Here is a 15528-nt window from a genome sequence, read left to right on the forward strand (position 1 = left end):
AATTATTGTGTGATATCGTAGCTTTCTCTGCCTGACCACAGATGCCAATTGAGTCGCGCGGTAAACAACCAGAATCCAGGACAAAGGGGCAGTGACAAGACACCAAAGGACCCCAAAAGATGGCACTGGTCAGCAGTACCCATCCAACCAAGGATCTGGGCAAAAGACTCGCCACCTGCAACTTCCAATCCTGCTAACTTCAGGCTCACAAGGTATTCAAAGAACTAGTTTTGATGTGCTTTGAAACAGTCACATATGCTCCCAATCCACTACTTCTCTGCCCATTTTCTTCTCCTCCCAGCCGATTCTCTCACTGTAAGTGACTACGGCTACATCGGATCGCTCTGTTCGATACAGTACACTTGCATGTAGGTCAGTCAGTCTTGGTCGCCCCTTCTTACACTAGATCTTAGCAGATATAACAGCTCTGAAGCAATGATCATCTCTGCCAAATGGCCTACAAGCGAGAGTGAGGAGACGGCATGGTGAACCCGGAGGCATCTTTGGATAAACATGTGCATTCTGCAAAGCCCCATCACTAATACTATTCAAGAACAAAACAATATAGAATGTATATTCATGTCTACTCAGTGACAATGCATTTTAGCCAGGACAGCATCACCCTTCCCAAAGAAGAGAACACAACTCCAAGTAAAGAAGATGAATCCACTCAAGTCGAACACTTCCAGATGGATGTATGCCAAGTGAAATTTTGTCGCTGCGGATCAAACAGCAAACCAGGAAGTGGTTATTGGCTATTTTCATCTTTGTAAGTCTCTCAGCAGCACTAGAAGCCTCTGAAAAGCAAAATATCATTTTCCTTTTGGGAACTCGCCGAAAAGTCCTGGAACTTAGACAAAGTAAGCGTCCCTTTATTCCTTCTTATCTTTGCTGCTTGTGTTCACTGGGAAGACTTCCAAGAGCCTCGACCAGAGGACCAAGAGTAGTGAAGGAGCAGAGAATGGTAAAAGACTCTAAAGAGGGCTATTCAGACCCCATTCAAGGAAATGGTGAAATGTGAGACAAATCCCATCTTCCCTTGCAGCACAGTAACAGGCAGTGTGAGTACTTCCCTCATGAGAGAGCAAAATATTTATCATCTGTGGCAATCACATGTGCATCAAAACTACAGGGTGGCAATTCGCCGAAGAGCAACTCACAAAAGAGCATCATCAAGAAATATCACTTTATTCAGGCTCAAGACCGCGGATTACGTGTAATGAGGCTGGTAGTTTCACAAGACCATCTCGATGAAGGCTGAGTCACAATCACACTCCAATGTCTTAATATGTAAGTGAATCACAAGGCGGGGATGTACACCGCAGCCCCTTCGATGTCTCAACACTGACAGAAAGAGCGTAATGGTAGTTTTAGGATGACTTCCTTTCACAAGCGTTCACCACGCGACTAGACTGAATAAAGGCCTAAAACCATCCTTGTGCAAGGATTCGCTTGCTGTGGTTTAAAAGTGAGCTGGGAAATGAATTAACTATAGAACGCAACCAAGGTCAACATTTTGCAACAGAGCAATTTTGACACAGGAAGACCGACTGAGGCAACTTCCCCGGCAGTGTAGCTGTCATCAAGCCCCACCCTCCAGAAAGACATCCATTTTCCTCCAACGCACCTCGTAGACAGATTTTAGCTTCCTCTCCTACACACAGGTCAACAAGAGTTTCTATGTTCAAGCTGGAGTAAGAAAATAATAAACCTGTAAAATTAACCCAGCTGCCCTACACCAAAGTCAACATCAACACCTTAGTGTTAATTTCACAGAATTCGGCTCACATTCGTAAACCTACGAACCAATTTTATACTGTGATTTGTGTGGATTTGTTATGGGAAGGAATTAACACAAATCCACTGAAATGCCCATGGAAAGCCGCACAAATTCGATTTTGGAACTGGAGAATTTTCTACAGTAGAAAGTCTTCTGGTTTATGTTTTTACATTTGTTTTTCTTTGCAAAGGGTAATAATTGTACTTTTGGAGAATCCTCTTCCCATACACCCTCGGGAAATGTGTGAGGTGCTCGTAAGTTCTTGACACACAGCTTGCGCTCCTTCACGACTATTTGCCGGCACGAGACCTCGGTATGAAAATCATTTGGAAGATTTGTAAAAAAAGAAACAAAATTGCAACATGGCGTTTACTGCCTTCCCAAAGCCAACCACACTGACTCTCCACTGAGAACACCGATGATCATTTCCCTACCCATAAACTTGCCACTGAAAACATCTTCGACTGTATCAAGTTCCACCTGGTGCTGTAAATGTCACATGAACTGATTTGGTAATCCCAGATGAAGGTGTCTGTGCTTGAGGATGGCTTTTATGGGCACACTCAAGTTAAACTTCGATGTACAAAAATGTTTGTGAATTTGAATCCCATTTTGTTCCAGGATTATGATTGCATTTCTTAAGAGCATCAAGAAATTCAAATTTCTTAAGGGTTACCATAAATGTGCCCATTCTACACTGTTAGAATTACATGGTGTGCTGTATTACTGAGTAAACAAAGGAACCATTAGACCAATACCCAAATGTACACAGAAATACTTGCAGGATACATTCAGGAGACATGTCTTAAATAGTAGATCAGTGTTAGGAATTAGAAGTTCGCTTCTTTTATTAATTTATGCATGTATTCGAATCCACAGAGCGGGCATCCAGATTAAGAACAAGAATGAAGATAACCTCTGGTCTTGTTATAGACTGCGCTTTAAACCAAGTGTGCAATGGAACACAGAGGAAGACTGTTAAGGTGTTCCCAGCAGTAAAACAATTGTTTGGAAGGTTGCTCTTTACCATAGAAACCATAATTGGAAATCCTCCAATCTTGAGATGGGATGTTCTCACATTTCTTTTGACTTCCACTGGAATATGGGTGTTTAAAGATGGAGTATAAAATTCTGAAAAAAATGTTACAATACCTCCCAAACCTACGAGTATCTATGCTCAATATTGTTTCCCTCAGAAACAGAGGTTAAGCTGGTCAGCAAGGCTTTTCAGCTACCTGACCAAGGATCTATATAGGCTTCAACTGGGGCTTATTTTCCCCAGTCCCAAAGTGCACTGCGAGGACAGTTCAGAAGATGTGGATTTTGTCTCCCCTTGCGTTCCATGCTAGAGTACATGTTGTATATTATCAGATTTACAATTGAGGGATAAACTCACATCAAATGAGCTCAGCGTTGGTCAAACTACAACAGAGCAGTGAAGAAAAGGACTGAAGATAAAAACGGGGAAAAAAATGGGCATCTATTACCTAAAAGTGAAAAAATTGAATTGGCAGCACGTAGACACACAAGAGGAAGCCTGGAAGGGAGAATTAAGCCGAATATTCTCCCTTCCAATGCCTCTCAAGGGAAGCAAACTGGAGTTTGATCTAGGTGTCCAGGAATATCTGTTTCCCCCTAAGGCTGTTACGGATTGCTTATTTTTTCCCCCCACTAGGATAAGAACATGGACTCCTTAAGGACATGAAGAAACCCTTTGCCTGTCAGCAATACTGGTTAGGACCATGGGCCAGATGACGGGACAATCCCTGGGGGTTTGTGCCTAATTTTTGTGCACCCACCAGTTTTTGCATTCATGGGCATTGCTAGATAACCAAGCGGGCAGCAGATACTTGTGCTGTCCCTTCTGCAGTATTCACCGCCGAGCGTATCTTGTCCAGCCTGAAGGTGGCTTTGATCCCTTGCAAGGGCAATTGAGGTATTTCAGCTGCCTATGTTGTATTACCAGCCTGCTTGCAGGGTTCTTGGGCGGCATGATAACTGGACACCAAAATGTCAGTGGTTCATAGTAAGCATGACCCCGAGGTTGGTAATCGAAAGTGACCACCCCCACACATTCCTCAACGCACCATTCACGCAAGGAAAATGAGTCACATATCTCACACATTTGTGGGCCATCTCTGCCCGCTCTCAGAAGGTAGTGAACTTGTTCCTCTTACCCGAAACACAGTTGTGCTCTAGGACAGGACACTTGAACACTGTGCGCCCAGCACAGAACAGGACAATGACCTGGTAACCGGGCACCCGGTCTTCACTGCATGTGCAGCATGCCAACACCCATGGAAGCCTTGACAAACAGAGTAGGAAGAGAATAGCACTACAGAGACCTTCATTAAGATGGATGAAGTGTGAACTGGATAAAGATAAAATCAGAAAGAGAAAGTCCTGATGAAATCAGCAAGGACCAGAACACTAAGGTGTCCTGAGAACTCATGGGATCGAAGGTCGGCTGACCAACGAGGAGGTCAATTTCTAATTCCACCTCGTGCAAATTTTTCCAAGGGCAATCATTTTCAATCTGTGCCCTAAATTTTATTTTCCATGATTGGAAATACCTAGAAAAAGTCTTTACATTAGTTTTGTACTCAAAACAAAAACAAAATAAAACCCTGCACAGCTGGAAAGAATTGCATAGCTTTGGAAATGCATTTGATAGGGTACAATGCCATGGATCTAGGCATGAGACCTTCAATTAGTAAAATCAAGCACACCTTTGCACACCAAATTGTGCCCTCCTGAACAGTACCAAGCATATTCTACTATAGAAATCCCTTTTAGCAAGAGTACACGAGTCCTCTAGAGACGACTTGGCAGGTCGCTTTTCTGCTGCATGGTCCACATCTTGGCAAATGACGGACAGCTGATAACTGCTAACAAGTTCGGTCACCAAAACCATAGGATTCCCTTGCGCTACGTTAAAAGGTTGTTAAAATAATAGACGACTTTAACGTGTCATAACTTAGACATTTGTAAAAAATAAATCTCCTACGAATCCTCTCCAAAGACGCTTTTACACCTCACTGAAGACTTTTCACTTCAAACTTAAATCAAGTCCAATTAATCTGCAGTTAATGTTCATCTGCTGATTATTGCTGCAGCGCATCTCAAATAAAATCTACGAACCATTTCCCGATCTAATATGGCAGCCGTTTTCAGCTGAAGGACTGGAATGCACTTCTTGCATGGCAGAGCCACTTCAATGTATCTGCGTATAAGTAAGTTTATCGCCAAATCGGGACTGCACCGACCCCGCCGCTCAAACACGTTTAACCTCAATGTCACACAAAAAGTCTGATATATAGCTATATATAGAGCAACCCGAAATATTTGAAACGAGGGAGGAATGAAGAGGATTTGATGTGTGCGCGTGCACTTTACGGCCTGGTTTTCACACGAGTTCTCCGAGCTTGGCACGCGCAGGAGCATCGACTGCTGTCGGGGAGAGATTACAGCTGAAAAGGTGCGGGGGGAAGAGTTTTACAGTAAGGCACTTTAAGGACGCAAACCAGCAACAATCCCTTTAGCAGCGAGCCTGCTCATTGGCTGACCCGGAGACCTATCAGCCGGATTGCGCGGGTTTTACTGTGGATAAACCTTTAATCTGATGGAATGATAGTTTCAGGGATCATTACTGTGCAAATACGGTGTGTTGCTCCAGGCATAACATTCAGTGTAAATTAGATTATAGATAGTATGTACTAGTCTGTTTAACCTTTTGGGTGTGGCTAAATAAAGCCCTTGCTCTCCGGCAGGTTCAACCTTCTGTTAATGTAAGTACTTAAGAAAAGACCTCGCTCACTTAAGCTTTTTTCCTGTCCAATGGATATTAAAAAAAAAAAAGTGCATTAATGACATGAAGCCTTTTAAATTGTAAGTAGTACTTAAACCACCCCATATAGAAGCTGAAGTGGCACAGCGTACCTGTTTTAAAAAAAATTTAGTTTGTGAAAGCGCTTTTAGAGCACAATTATTGCAAAGCTTGTAAGGAGCTGTATACACGAAATAAACACCCGAGTAGATGCCGCAGTATGGACCAGGTAGGCCATTTGATGGCCTGCCCGCCGAACAATGTAGATTGTGACCGAGTTCGACACACCTTGGAATAAAATTTAGTTTGGTCTTCAGGCTATCAACAATGAATGTTTACGACAAAAATGGCCCTGTCAAACATTTCAGTGGCGGCTATGTGAACGTTCAATGCTATTTCATAAACTTGAGATGATTTCACCATGGGATGCACTGATGAGCCGGCAGGTACTCTCAGCTTAATCTCCAGCCCTTTTTGCTTTTTCTGCGACTACATTTTGAAAGCGTAATCCGTATCATAATGAAGAACAGCATGGATGCTCCTACCACTTATGTGCTACATGGTCTCTACCAATACAATTCTAGTACAGAACTTGTACGCAATTATTATTTTTCTCTCACAAAACACAAAGCATTACCAGAGTCAATGCACAAAAAGGTGCTATTCACGCCATACAAACAGCAGAGGTATGGGTTATCTGTAAAGCATACCAATATTCCAAGGCTTAGGTACTGAAATATTGTCTCTACTACTCACCTAGTCGGATGTCCCCATCTTGGGTCAGCAGGACGTTGCCAGCCTTCAGGTCGCGGTGGATAATCTTCTTGCTGTGCAGGTAAGCGAGGGCCTCCAGCATCTGGCGGCAAACCACTCGGAGCTGGGGCTCAAGAAGTCCTCTGTCCAGCTCTGCAATTAGACCGAACCACAAAAGAACCATTAAAAGAGGTCATCGGAAACGAATTGGCTTTTCTACCAAGGGCTGCCCGTGCAGTTTCTTCCTAAAAAACTGCAGGCCTAACAGTTTTTTACGGAAATATGCCATCTCATTTGTGTACCTTGACGCTAGACCCCGGTAGGATCCACCCTTCCAAACAACACGTTCACTGGCGGGTGTCAATTCATTTTCTAGAGCAGTGTTTCCCAAACAGTGGGTTGCAAGCTGATTTTTGGTGGGTTGAGAAAATCCAAGCATTAAATAAAGAGACTTTAAATTCTGTATTTATCGTGTCACATTTGCTGCGCTTCAAAGACAGATGTCAAATGTCAGGATATATCTTTTGAGAAATTGCAGCTTGTTTTTTTAATATGAGGATTGGTGTTTGCTAATTTCTTTCACTTTGCAGTCAGAGATCGAAAAGTAAAGTAAATTATGTGACAACCTTGCTGCCGTACAAAGTGTGAAATGAAAGGCTGTAGGATGTCATTTATTTTTGCAACACACAAGAAGAGGTACCTGTAAATGAACTGTACACATTCAGTAGTTTAGGTGAATGAAAATTCAGCAATTCTTTTTGTAATTCTGAAGTATGATGTAATTAAAGATTTTAACAGAATCTAGACACTTGGTGAGGCACAAATGATAAATATTCACTTAAACACAATTTCCACACATTTTTGTTTATGTGCAATATAGTTTATCATTAGTAAAACTCTATGACTGTGCCAGTTCCGTGACTATTTCAATAGAAAATGTGCCATCTGTCAATGACAGTGCACAGCCACCTGATTATTTACAGTAGCAACATCACCTGCCTAATGTCGATGAAAGCAAGGTGGGTTAGGAAAGTATGTTGTTCTAAAAAAGTTACACAGTTTGGGAAGCGCCGTTCTAGAGATAATATGTCATTGGTTAACACTTATAACTCCTTGGGAAGTAAATGACAAGTGCCCTGGCCTATAGAGTAATACAAATATTTACTGAGAGGTCTATCCTAGTATACAATTTAAAAGGTCGAGTCACTCAGCCACATGACTTTGGTGTAACAGATCTAGAACTTTAACAACCTACACTTACCATAGGACAGAGGTCTTCAAACTGGGGGGGCGGGCCCCCCTAGGGGGGCCTCTAGTGATCTCAGGGGGGGCGCAAGGCTCTGGCCAAAAGAAAAATTATGCTTTGTTTTCAGCCTAAAAAAATGAGCAGCAGTAAGCACATCTGTAATGGGCCATCTTTCACATCCTTTGTCATTTAAATCCTGGCTGGGAGAAGGTGTCAAAAGGGAAGGGACTTCAAATTTTCTCCAAGACCCACACAGCCATTTTGAATAACCACACTGAATCCGTTGCACATTAATAAGGCCTGCCTCACCGTAATAGTATGTTTGGAAATCATGTATTTGTTTGCATTTCTAAAACAGTGACAGAACTTAGCTGCAATGTTTAAATAAGTCTAGACATATTTAAAAATTGGCAGTTAAATAAAATAATTGTGAAATATTTTGAGGGGGGGCCCGGCGAATTGTTTTTCTACACTGGGGGGGGGTGGGGGGGGGGGGGGGGAATAAAAAAGTTTGAAGACCACTGCCATAGGATAAACAACTGCGATGAAAAAAGTGGTCCTTGGTTTGGAAAAAAACCATCAATGAGTAATTCTTTGTATTTGTTCATAATGAATTCTTAACTGACATGTATTAATCGATAAAGACTGTAGATTCGGATTAGGTTTGGTATGCTAAAAAAGCCTTAATTTGATTTTGCTTTTATTTTACTTTCAATATTTACACATAGCACAATTTCTTGGTTGATACAATAAAAAAAAAAACACAGAAGTTCCCCAAACCGCTGTTATTTGGCAGCAGGGAAAGCTCAATAGAAGATGTGAAAGTGAGAGGCACTTCTTTCACTCTGGCCACAGAGACTAAAAATACAAATCTAGCAATAGAGAGTTTAACGCAGTTCCCTAACCCACACAAGATACAAGGACAGCTTTCCCGCCCACTGTTGTAGATTACTTTCTAATTCCAGGCAATAATTTCGAATCATTAAGCACAACTCTTGATCATAACTGGTTTCTTTGAGGACCAGAAGACAACTGGGGAGTCTTCCAGAGAGGTCACATTCCACGAGAATTAACCTGGTGAGACAACGGATGGAGCATGCACCAGCAATGTTGACTCGCCTATTATGGCATCAAGAACGCTGTACAAATGATGGAACTGTATGTTGGGTTTTGGGGTTTTAGGATCACACAGGTCTAGGTTCCTTGCACTAACGCTTATAGTTTAGCTTTTGGGGCTGATCAGAAAACATAGTATAACACCCGGTCTAGATGCACTCTGCCACCCCTGTGATGCAGGCTATAGCTCTGTGGGCAAGAAGGCACGTGTGAGTGGCGGACATGAAATATGACATGGGCTGCCTCTGTCAAGCAACGAGAAGATCCAGGATAAAGAATATTTATTTCTATTGTGCTAGTATATTTATATAACACATTGGCGCCTGCAAGCCATCTATTATAACCTATCTCGTATGTCCCCATCAAAATCCACTTGTGACAGCTCTGGTAACCCGTAATAAGCAAATGACGTAGTTGCTCAACTGTAATAACTTATTACAGTTCACATGTGCCAGCGGTATCACCGCTGCAGAAGTCAAACTGTGCAGAATGCGGCTGCCCGGTTTGTTGTGGGCGCCCCTAAACGCTCCTCGGGCACCGCCATCAGAAAAAACCTGCATTGGCTCCCCATGCAGGCGAGGATTAATTTCAAGGCTGTATGCCTTACACACCGTGCCCTCAATGAGTCTGGATTGGAGGCTATTCGCGCTCTGGTGGCCTACTACACCCCTGGTAGAGCACTCCGCTCTTCCAGTAAAAGCTTGCTTGCTGTCACCCATATAGCCAAGGTCAGATGGGGCGGAAGGTCCTTTCGCTTCCTTGCACCCAGACTTTGGAATATGCTCCCTAATGACCTCAAGGTGATTTCTTCCCACACTTTGTTCCGCAAAGCACTCAAGACCTGTTTATTTCAAGAAGCCTATCTCTAATTCCCCCTTAGGCGATTTTTGAGCTCTCTGTTTACCATCATCAGCGTCTTGATGCCTACGGGTTTAGTTGCGCTATTTATAAATTTCCATTATTAATAATAATAACAATAATAATAATAAAAGACAGTTCCCTGAGCATCATTATGGCTGCAGTTCAAACAACAAAAACTGGCTTTTCATTCTTCCCTTTTAGTTTTCAAAAGGAACCGCGTTCAGCAAAAAGGAGATAATAATGTTAACATTTATCAAGCTATAGGTCATTACAGGAAAGATAGAATATCTCTGCATGCTTCAACACTTTGAGCTACATTTAGTTTTTTTTAATCGGACGTGTATTAATCCGAATCTAATATCTTTGCAACAAATTATTAACTGCATATTGGGGAGTTTAATTTTGCACCTAATGTGCTAGTTAGAGGTAATTGCCTCTAAATTATGGGATCTGAGGAGGTCAATTTTCAATTCAACAAAAAGCTAAAATATTGGGGTTCATTCTCTTTTATTTGGGAAGTTTATTCATAGTTATCAGGTTTGTCTATATTTCTGCCTTTGTCGTTTTGGGGCCGTATTACATAAGGAGCCCTGGGGGCGCAATGGGCATTCACTCCTGCTTTCCGCGCCCGAGGCACTTTGGTATTGTAGAAGGGGACGCAGACGCTTGGTGTCCAATTCTATAATACCGATAGGGCTGGTGCACTTAATGCACCAGCACTATCAACAGAGGGTGTTCCTTCATTTGCACGGGGGCGTGCCCTATGCAAATGAGAGAATTCATTTAACTCTGCCCCGTCCCATATTACAGACGCGAGCTCAGAGTCAAAGAAGCACTCAGGAGGTGCACTGACAGTGTGCCATTTAAAAGGTGGCGCACTATCAGTACGCCTCCTGATAGCAGCTCCCTGCAGAGGGGTAAAAGGGGTCCCATGGACCCCCCCAGACATCCCCTTGCAGGCAGGTGCAGTCAATGACTGCATCCGCCTCCATGGGGATCTCTAAACCCCTTTGAAAGTGCAGGCGGGTGCCGCCTCCACTCAGGGCCGGACTGAAAACCAAAACCGGCCCAGGCAAAGTGCTCGGCCGGCCCCCTGGGGGTGCAACTGAGCTCTTTGACGGGGTCGGTTTTCGTCCGATTTTGTTACAGGGCCGATTTTGCAGCTATGCTGCAAAAACGGCCCTGTAACAAAAACGCCCCTCAGGGCCAAAAACCGGCCCCCAACCTTGCGGAGCACCGGGGGATTGCCCGGTGCCCGCAACGGCCAGTCCGGGCCTGCCTCGACTGTGAAAACATGGAGCGGCTGCTCCCTGTTTTCACACGAAATGCGCTGCCCTGGGGGCAGCGCATTCACCCTAAAGGGGCGCAGTGGTATTGTTTGCGCCCGGCGCACCATTTCAAAGATGGCTGAGCGCAAACCGTGCCAATACATATTACGGCCCCTGGTTTCCAAAAAGGATGGATTTCCTTCCGTTTCTCATGCTGGCAAAGGTACGCAAGTTTATTATTTGATTAGCTGGGAGAGTCCGGAAGCACAACTTTAAGTGTAATCTAGGCCGTTTGAAAGATAGTTCTAGCTTCAAGAGGGAGCCAATGAGAGTCCTCCAGAATTGCAGTTAATTGGTCAGATTTCTGTGTCCCCGTGATGAGATCAGAAAGAGGGGTGCTTGCACGCCCACACGCATGGGTGAGGACTATGGGGTGCACAGCAGATATAAATTCCGCTTGATAGGTGTATGGTTCAGATTTTTTCTTTGAGAAGGTACAATGGACATACAACAGTTTTATGAGCGCACTAGGGAAGCATCAATGAGAGGGTCAGAAGGGAGTCCCAGCAGCGTCTGCATGGGGACCAGCCTGGTGCGGTACCGGGAAGAAACAGCTAAAGAAGACACCGCTGGACTTTTTCACATTACATTTCAAGGAGAAAGAACTTGCCTTGCTCAGGGATGCTCAAGCATGATGATAAAAAGCACTGCAGTTTTGGCATAATTGCAGCTGTATGTTGCATCATCCTAAATGCCAATATTTCGAAACCGGAAAGAGGGAGGTTGCAACAAATGTGGAGAATTTACTTTCCTCATTGAGTAACATTGAAACAGAAAAATTTTAGGCTTGGGTCTGCTAAAATTAAGTCATGTTGGGCTTTAAAAAACCAAGAGTCTACCACCTGAATCGGGCCTGTTGGAATGTATACACCATCAATGAATGCTGCGCCTCTCACCAGGCCGGGTCACCCCCTTGCTCCTCCTGCCGCCTCCTGCTCCTGACAAGCAAGCCTTTTGCCGCCTTTTCCGCCGCCGACGCCCTCCTGCCCCCCCGAGCGGCCCAGCCACAGCAGAGCCGCCCGCTCGCCAGTTTTCCCGCCTCTGCTCCCCACAGGCCCCGCCCACCACCAGCCCATTGGCCGATCTGCTACCGCCGCCCAGCTGACCCGCCCCCCTTCTTATGACGCCCCCAGAGCGACCGTGCAGCGGACGCGCGCAGCGGGAGCGCCGACTGAGCGGCGAAGGTGCGCCAAAGGTAAGCCCGTCTGCGCCCATCCGCGCCTGGACCGCGCCCAGCGCCAGGACCCCTGGCCCCCGCACAAACCAGCCCACCCGCCGGACCTACGACGCCACCGAACTCCACGCACTCAACGCCGGTAGAATCCCGGGCTGCTACCGAGCCACCCCCAGACGCTCCCACGGACCCTTCTGCTGCCACTCCTGCAAGTTCACCTGCATCCGGACCTGCACTACTCCAGCACCGACCAAGACCAAGACTAGCAACAGCAGCAGCCACCTGAAATGCATCCTGCTCAACACCCGCCCCGTCCACAGACACACCGTCGAGCTCTGGAACCTGCTCGACACAACTTCACCAGACGTCGCCTTCCTCACGGAAACCTGGATGAACGCCTCTTCAGCGCCCGACATCGCCATCGCCATCCCAGACGGCTACAAGATCATCCGAAGGGACCGCATCAACCAGACCGGAGGAGGCATCGCCATCATCCACAAGAACACGATCCGCATCACGACCAACATCGACGACACCCTCGCACCTGCACTTCCAGGTCCACATCCACCCCAAGACCACCCTCAGAGGCACCCTCATCTACAGACCCCCGGGACCACGCACAAAATTCAGCGAGGACATCGCCGACTTCATCAGCCCGCACGCCCTCCTCTCCGCTGACTACATCCTCCTCGGGGACCTCAACTTCCACCTGGAGAACAACAACAACCACAACAACACCACCACCCTGCTGGACAACCTCGCCAACCTGGGACTCAAGCAGCTGGTGACCACCCCACCCACTACGCCGGACACACACTCGACCCCGTCTTCTCATCCAACAAGGACATCACCTTCAGCCACGCCACCGGACTCCACTGGACGGACCACAGCTGCGTCCACTTCAGCTTCAGAAGGACCACGATCCACCACCACCAGCAACAGGTTACACGCAGAAGCTGGAACAAGATCACAGCCGACCAGCTCGCGACTTCCCTGAGCAAGAACCCACCCACCAGCGCAACGAACCCCAGTCAAGCGGCCACCAACCTCACGGAGTGGATCAGCGACTGCGCAGACGACCTCGCCCCCCTGAGGACCCCGCCTAGCAGACCCGGCAGCAAGAAAGCCCCATGGTTCACCGACGAACTCAAGAGCTCCAAGAAGAACTGCCGAGCCCTCGAGAGAACCTGGCGCAGAGACCCAACACCGGACAACATGACTGCCCTCAAGCTCGCCACCCAAAGACACCACCAACTCATCCACGCCACCAAGAAAACTGCATTCAAGGAACGACAGGACAACAACGCACACAACAGCAAGGAACTCTTCAACATCGTTAAAGAGCTCTCCAATCCCAACGCCGGAAACAACGACATCACCCCTTCACAAGACCTCTGCAACTCCCTCGCCTCCTACTTCCACAACAAGATCGCAGACATACACAACAGCTTCAGCACTCAACCGACGCACGCCACGACCGAACCACCGACCCCCACCACCACCCTCCGCGCCTGGACCCCGATCAGCACCAAAGACACCGTCCGCACGATGAACTCCATCCACTCCGGATCTCCGACCGACCCCTGCCCTCACCAAGTCTTCAACAAGGCCGACGCTGTCATCGCACCCCACCTGCGAGACATCATCAACACCTCCTTCGACACCGCTACCTTCCCGGAGAGCTGGAAGCACGCCGAACTCAGCGCTCTACTCAAGAAGCCATCAGCCGACACCACCGACCTCAAGAACTACCGCCCCATCTCGCTGCTCCCGTTCCCTGCAAAAGTCATCGAGAAGACCGTCAACAAGCAGCTGGCCGCCTTCCTCGAGACGAACGGATCCCTCGACCTCTCGCAGTCTGGCTTCCGGGCCAACCACAGCACCGAGACCGCCCTGATCGCAGCCACCGATGACATCCGAGCACTGCTTGACAACGGAGAAACAGCAGCCCTCATCCTCCTAGACCTCTCCGCGGCCTTCGACACTGTCTGCCACCGTACACTAGTGAAGCGACTCAGCAACGTCGGAATCCAGGAGAAGGCACTGGAGTGGATCATCTCCTTCCTCGCCAGAAGGACACAGAGAGTCCGCCTCCCCCCGTTCAGATCTGAAGCCACTAAAGTCATCTGCGGCGTTCCTCAAGGCTCCTCGCTCAGCCCAACCCTCTTCAACGTCTACATGAGCCCCCTCGCAGCCATCGCACGCCAGCACAACCTCAACATCACCTCCTACGCCGATGACACCCAGCTGATCCTCTCCCTCACCAACGACCCCGCCACCGCCAGAGCCAACCTTCACGAAGGGATGAAAGAGGTAGCCGAATGGATGAAGAACAGCCGCCTGAAACTGAACTCGGACAAGACGGAAGTCCTCATCCTGGGATCCTCATCCTCCGCCTGGGACGACTCCTGGTGGCCCCCCGCCCTAGGCAGCGCACCCAAACCAACAGACCACGCACGCAACCTGGGATTCATCCTGGACTCCTCCCTCTCCATGACCAGACAAGTCAACGCCGTCTCCTCGTCATGCTTCAACATCCTGCGCATGCTACGTAAGATCTTCCGGTGGATCCCCACCGAGACCAGGAAGACAGTCACCCAGGCCCTCGTCACCAGCCGCCTGGACTACGGCAACTCCCTCTACGCCGGAACCACCGCCAAAATCCAGAAGAGACTCCAGCGGATCCAGAACGCCTCAGCACGACTCATCCTGGACATCCCCCGTCGCAGCCACATCTCCGGACACCTGAGACCTGCACTGGCTCCCGGTCAACAAGAGAATCACCTTACGTCTCCTCACCCACGCACACAAAGCCCTACACAACCTAGGCCCAGGGTACCTCAACAGCCGCCTCAACTTCTACGCTCCCAAACGCCAGCTTCGAGCGACCGGCCACGCCCTCGCCGCTGTCCCCCGCATCCGAAGAGCCACCACAGGGGGGCGGTCCTTCTCCTACCTCGCCGCCAAGACATGGAACTCCCTCCCGACCCACCTCCGCCTGACCCAGGACCACCTCGCCTTCAGGAAGCAACTCAAGACCTGGCTGTTCGAGCAGTAGCGGACCCCCCTCCCCTAGCGCCTTGAGACCCTCTGGGTGAGTAGTGCGCTATATAAATGCTTTGATTGATTGATTGATTGACGGTCAGCCCAGCTCGCCAACATTGGTCCTATGATGAAAGTGCTGTGGGGGTTTAACTTTCTCTAGCATGGAAATGCCAAACAAAGTGCAACCAACAATTCGCTAGACCCTTCTATATTACTGATTGCAGCCTACAGATTCTGTCCCACATGATTTCATAGTGAAATTCCTTCATTTAAATGGGGCCGGCCCTATGGAATTAGAATTACCTTTGACCCTGCTCTAGTGACGTAGTATCAACGTTGTTAATTGTACATTACCTAGGAAGTGGTGCAGTAAGTGTGCTCCACGATGGTGCCATTTGA

General features: G+C 47.4%; 1 protein-coding gene across 1 annotated transcript in view; it reads right to left on the minus strand.

Annotated features, from left to right (window-relative positions):
• Positions 1-15528, minus strand: part of STK10 (serine/threonine kinase 10) — a 381616-nt gene that overhangs the window by 104812 nt on the left and 261276 nt on the right. Inside the window, exon 4 of the mRNA XM_086931586.1 lies at positions 6363-6512. Within this exon, the coding sequence (XP_086787712.1) occupies positions 6363-6512 (150 nt within the window). The remainder of the gene's footprint in view (positions 1-6362; positions 6513-15528) is intronic.

The sequence above is a fragment of the Lissotriton vulgaris genome, chromosome 7 (assembly GCF_964263255.1).
Source record: "Lissotriton vulgaris chromosome 7, aLisVul1.2, whole genome shotgun sequence".
Classification (NCBI taxonomy): Eukaryota; Metazoa; Chordata; class Amphibia; order Caudata; family Salamandridae; genus Lissotriton; species Lissotriton vulgaris.